This window comes from Sparassis crispa, assembly GCF_003851025.1.
Source record: "Sparassis crispa DNA, contig_000020F, whole genome shotgun sequence".
Taxonomy (NCBI): domain Eukaryota; kingdom Fungi; phylum Basidiomycota; class Agaricomycetes; order Polyporales; family Sparassidaceae; genus Sparassis; species Sparassis crispa.
Window position 1 is genome coordinate 7,501 of NW_020939767.1, and position 5,000 is coordinate 12,500.

At 49.3% G+C, this 5,000-nt stretch overlaps 1 protein-coding gene across 1 annotated transcript; it reads right to left on the reverse strand.

Moving 5' to 3' along the window:
* Positions 1-2,120: 2,120 nt before the first annotated feature.
* Positions 2,121-4,007, reverse strand: SCP_2100020 (hypothetical protein; the record flags this gene model as incomplete). The annotated part of the gene is made up of 1 exon (XM_027765388.1): positions 2,121-4,007. The coding sequence occupies one exon, from the start codon at positions 4,005-4,007 to the stop codon at positions 2,121-2,123; it is 1,887 nt and encodes a 628-aa protein (XP_027621189.1).
* Between the last annotated feature and the right edge of the window lie 993 nt (positions 4,008-5,000).

Consider the following 5,000-nt stretch of genomic DNA (forward strand, 5'->3'; position numbering starts at 1 on the left):
TGATGCTAGTCCCCAAGTGGCGCCGTCGTGCGCCTCGGACTCTTGCATGTTTACATTCCAGCATCAGGTGTGCCCATTCCCACCCTGGCTTGATCGGAGACTGACACAAAGGACAGTTCTCTTTAGAGAAACTAGGGGTTTCTCCAGAAAATGTGATTGCTCGCCACCGTTCTTCCACTCGTGGAAAAGAACGGGTTCGAGCCGCTACTAGCCATTTCACACCGTCTCTCAAGTCGGGTCGTCTGATGGAGGCTCGTATGAAACCCCTCGTTGCACCGAGGGCATACTTGTCGTACCATTGTTCAAAGGTAACCGAATGGTTAGCCTCCATCTGACGTTCCAATACACAGTCTCGGACGGAACGTACCGTCTCATGTTCCCAGTGCATTTTCTTTGGGTTGGCCACTAAGGTCAACATCTGGGATCGCTCGAAAGCCGCATCGAAGGAATTATCCATAATGCGTAGAGCTGTTCGCTCTAAACCCTCAGGGAACTGTAAGTCCACGTCTTCGGGGTCGACTATGCCTGCCAGAAGATTTCTTATTTCATCTAGCATAGGTGACGAATATCGGTTTGACCGGATATGCAATTCGTACATCCTACCTCTCAAGGCCCATTCACGGAGAGGGATATCACCGTCATGACACACTCCCTCTAACAGCTCCTCAATCTGTCCCAAATCCAAGGCATCCCTCGGGCGTGGTCCTGCTGGTGGCGTTTGTTGCCTTGGGGCGGCGCCCCGTCTATTTAAAAGAGTCCCGTATTTATCCTTTTTACTCAAGAGCAATTGTATTTCTCGTGCTGATGTACTCAGCCACGTACGTTTTTGCCCCCACATTGGTAGTGTGGTCAACTCATGAAGCCATGTCTTCATCGGTCGTGAGCGATTCTTGGCTTTGGTGAACAGCCGCGTTCGGGCTGCCGCCATTTCCTCCTCGACGGAGGGGATGCCAAGTTCATATGACAATGTCCAGGATTCAGTTACAGTATCGTTGCTGCGTAGTCCCAACGACCACTTAATCGCCGTATTGACGATTCGTTGAATTGGGGCAGCATTGGTCTGCTTAAACGCCAACCATTCTCCTCCGTATAACATGCGGGAGATGAGAAACGTGCGGATTACAGCCACTTTTATGGGCAAAGGGCAAGAGCGGTCGGTGAGCACTGGCCTTAGTGCATGTAAGGTCTTTCGACCCTTATCGGCCAAGTATTTAACGTACTTGGTTTCAGTGTTGGCTTCACCTTCGATAACTCCCCGAGAATCGGCAAAGAAACGATCTACCGTGATCCCCAGGTACTTGTAGTGGTCCACCTTCGGGATTTCTCCCTCTGGTGTTGCAAATTTGGTTTGTTCGAAGCGCAATCGCAGTGCGTTATCCGTTGACCACATTGCTTTTCTCTACGGCAACAACTAGCCAATGGCTTTTTCGGGTAAGAACAGAAATAAATGGTGGGGGATTTTGAGGAGCAGATTCCCAGAATCTTGGTCCACCTTTTCGGGTTAGCTCGACTTGAACCAGGTCTCAAAATGTTTCCCTACGCAGCTGGGCCTTCTGTATCCTTCTTGTTAGCCTCCTTTACCAAGGGAGGGACCCTGCCACGATTTACTTGTACTTATGAGTTACTAGGGAGTCCACCGAGCTTTGCCCTTCCAATTATCTCCTGACCAGCGCCACTCTCTATTCGAAGTTTGGTTTTTCATGATGCCTTTGGGGCTCCCAATGACTTCGCAGATACAAACGTGTAGGTAATGTGCGCACTTTCTAACCCATATGCGAGCAGCCTTGTTTAGCCTCAGGCGAGAATATCTACCTCTTGGGGTACAGTTTTCCCCCACAGCTGACAGCTGGCAACCTGTCCACTAACTAAACGGTCGACTTCAGAGGCTGTCCGACTTCGGGCTCCCACAGGTATGCTCGAAAGCATAAAACCAGCCTGTAGTGTTTAGGTGCGGACCACAAGTTTCCCTGTTATAAAGACTATATCTTAAGCCCAGAAGTTGCGATTCCGGGCCCACTGCCGTCTAGTCGTTGAACGCTGATCACTCCGGAGTGAGGACCTTCGCTGCCGATAACCCATTCGCCTTTTCAAGCTGCATCTCGTTGACTGTTTCCATACCCTCAGGACTGTGAGGTGCCCATTTCTATTACTATACGATGGGCGGCGCAACGAGCTTTAGGGTGTTCCGGAACAATTTGACAGTGTTGCCCTCTGGTTTGAGGACTAGCGGGGAAGCCGAAGCCGGCGGGTAAGACCGTGCCCCCACTTGCTCCAATAGGGGAGACCTGACCTCCCCTTTGAAGCATTATACCACATTTATCATATCCTATCTCCATTCCAAAGTCCTTACTCCATCTATACAAGTTGGATATGAATTTCCGAGAATATTCAATACTCCCTTCAAAGCCAACTACATCATCTGCATATAGCAATCCAAGACATCTCGCCTGGTTCTTGTCCCAAATCATCTTATGCGGTACATCGACTCCATGTTCCACGTCCTGGTATCGAATGTACTGCAGAAGATTTGTTACAAAGATAATGAAAAGTATAGGTGAAAGGAGGCAACCTTGTCTGAGACCTCTCCATAGGTCAAAAGCCTCAGCATTGCCGCCCCCCGCCCGTACGGCTACTCGTGTTCTTTTGTAGAGTGCTTTGATCATACGCAACATATGACCTTTGATCCCCATGTTTTCACAAGCCACCCACAACATCCCGTGAGGCACTTTGTCATATGCCTTTTTGAAGTCAATGAAGATTCCAAAGGTTGGTGTGATACGGAGTTTTTCGTCAACTACTCCGCGCCGCCGGACTATTTCTGCAAGTGCAATGAATTGGCCAATGGCCTCTTCACCGGGACGGAAACCCGCTTGTTCGGGGTCCAAAATTTCCGCACTCTCTAGAGTCCCGTATAGACGTGCCATCATAACTCCGGTCAGGATTTTCTCCAACACAGAGATGAGTGTTACGCCCCGATAATTATTCGGTAGCTCGGGATCGCCCTTCTTGAACAAAGAGACGATGGTGTTCTCCTCCCAGGCCTCTGGGATATCCCCCAGTTCCCAAGCTGAATTAAGTAGGTGAAACACTACTTTCCCCATCGGCGTTCTTGGTTGCATTGGGAGCAGTTTCTTCGGCAGGTTCACTTGGATATTATCCTTGCGTACGAACTGTGGGTTCCGAATTTTCAACTCCGCCATACACTCCTCGCCGACCATACCCTTGAAGACGTCTATATGGAGCTCGTCTTCACTTGGAGATGTACCCCCGTTCATCTCCCTGATTGAGGATAGGCATTCGGGCCATTCCATCGGAGCGCTAAGGCCCAGATGTTCGTAGTCCCGACTGACCTCATCCTGATATGGGAATTTATCGCGCCAGTACTCATAGTCGCGCATCTGACCATCTTTATCGTCCTGAAGGAGCTTTTTATAATGGTCAGACATCACTTTTTGTATACCCTCTGGGCTTGTCTGCAAATGCCCTTTGTCATCCTTTAGAGGTTGACTAGGTTTCATGGGCTGTCCTTCGCCCGTAGAACTCGACAGATTCGTCCGCGCTTTCAGCCGTGTCCATGCTGACTTAAAGTCATACGAGGCCATGTCATCGGCTATTCTGGAGTACTCCAACTCTCGCTGTTTTGCCTTCCATTGCCCTTGCTCCTTGCGGAACTTGTTTCGAGCTCTGGAATATAGGACACGCAGGTGATCCGCATCAGCGCTACCTTGCCGTTCTGCTTGGGCAAGACGCTTGGAGTAACCTTTGTATCGGCTTAAGAGTTGTTGTATTTTTCTTGGAAGTTTAGTTTTCGGTTTGCCATCTACGACATCTTTCTTCATTTGGAGGTCCCTGCACTCCTCATCGAAGACGTCATTAAATTTGTCCGTACCCAGGGACAGCTCGCCCCGGAACGTGCATAATTCTTGCCTACCTCTGTAGGTAAGTCGGTCGTAGAGGGTCTCCCATTTATTCGAGAGAACTAACGCTTCCTTTCCGCGGTTGATCATCTTTTTATTATATGTAACCCGGTTGTTGCGTACTATTGGGGCGTCGTTTACAATTCGACACTTTAGTAGCACCGGGCGATGGTCGCTAGCCGCGTACCTTCTTAAGACTCGTGGACGGCGAAAAAATGTATATACATCGGGGCTTCCTACTATGTGGTCGAGGTCGGAAGGACCTCCTCTAACTGGGAATCGAGAAAAGTTAGAACCACGCGTATGTATGCCCGTTATTATATTGTCGCAGTTGTTTAGGTATCTAGACAACTTGTCGAAGGCCATGTTATAGTCCCCCAACACTACCACTATGTCTGTAGGTTTTTCCTCAAAAATTTCATTGGTGATTTGTACGAGGCGCTGCACCTTTTTACGTCTGCTGCCTCTGTAATTTCCTCCGGAGGGGAAGTACACGCCCATAATGTGTAGTACCTTATTAGCACCACTGGCATGCCGCCAATGCGATATTTTGACATGTAAGAGCCATGGCTCCTCATGGGGGACTCGATAGGAAGGTAATCTGTTGTCTATTAATACAGCCTGTCCTCTAAATCCCTCTTCCCAGGGGACCGTATAAGAGTTGTACCCTTGGATAACCAAAGGTTTGGCGCCGCTATTTACAAGGGTCTCTTGGATAGCGCAAACCGCAACTCGTTCCGTCCTTAAGGCATCCTCAATCTCAATTATCTTGGAGTGGAATCCATTAACATTCCAAGTCATGATCGAGGTATACTCCTCCCGGGCTTCCTGCGTAATGGGGGTTGGAAGGGATTGCCGGTCCCTCCAGGGTTTGTAGACGTCAATACGCCAGTCCCATGGAAATTTAAGACGCCTATCCCAATAGCTGAGATGGCGTTTTAGGACTACCCTCATTACAGGGGTCACATCGCGGTAAACCTCCCGGATGTTTCTCTTTAATGCGTCGCCCAGTTCACGACGGACAAACAAGTCCAATCGTGGTCTTTTCGACGCATGAGTGACCCTCGCGATCGATACTATAGA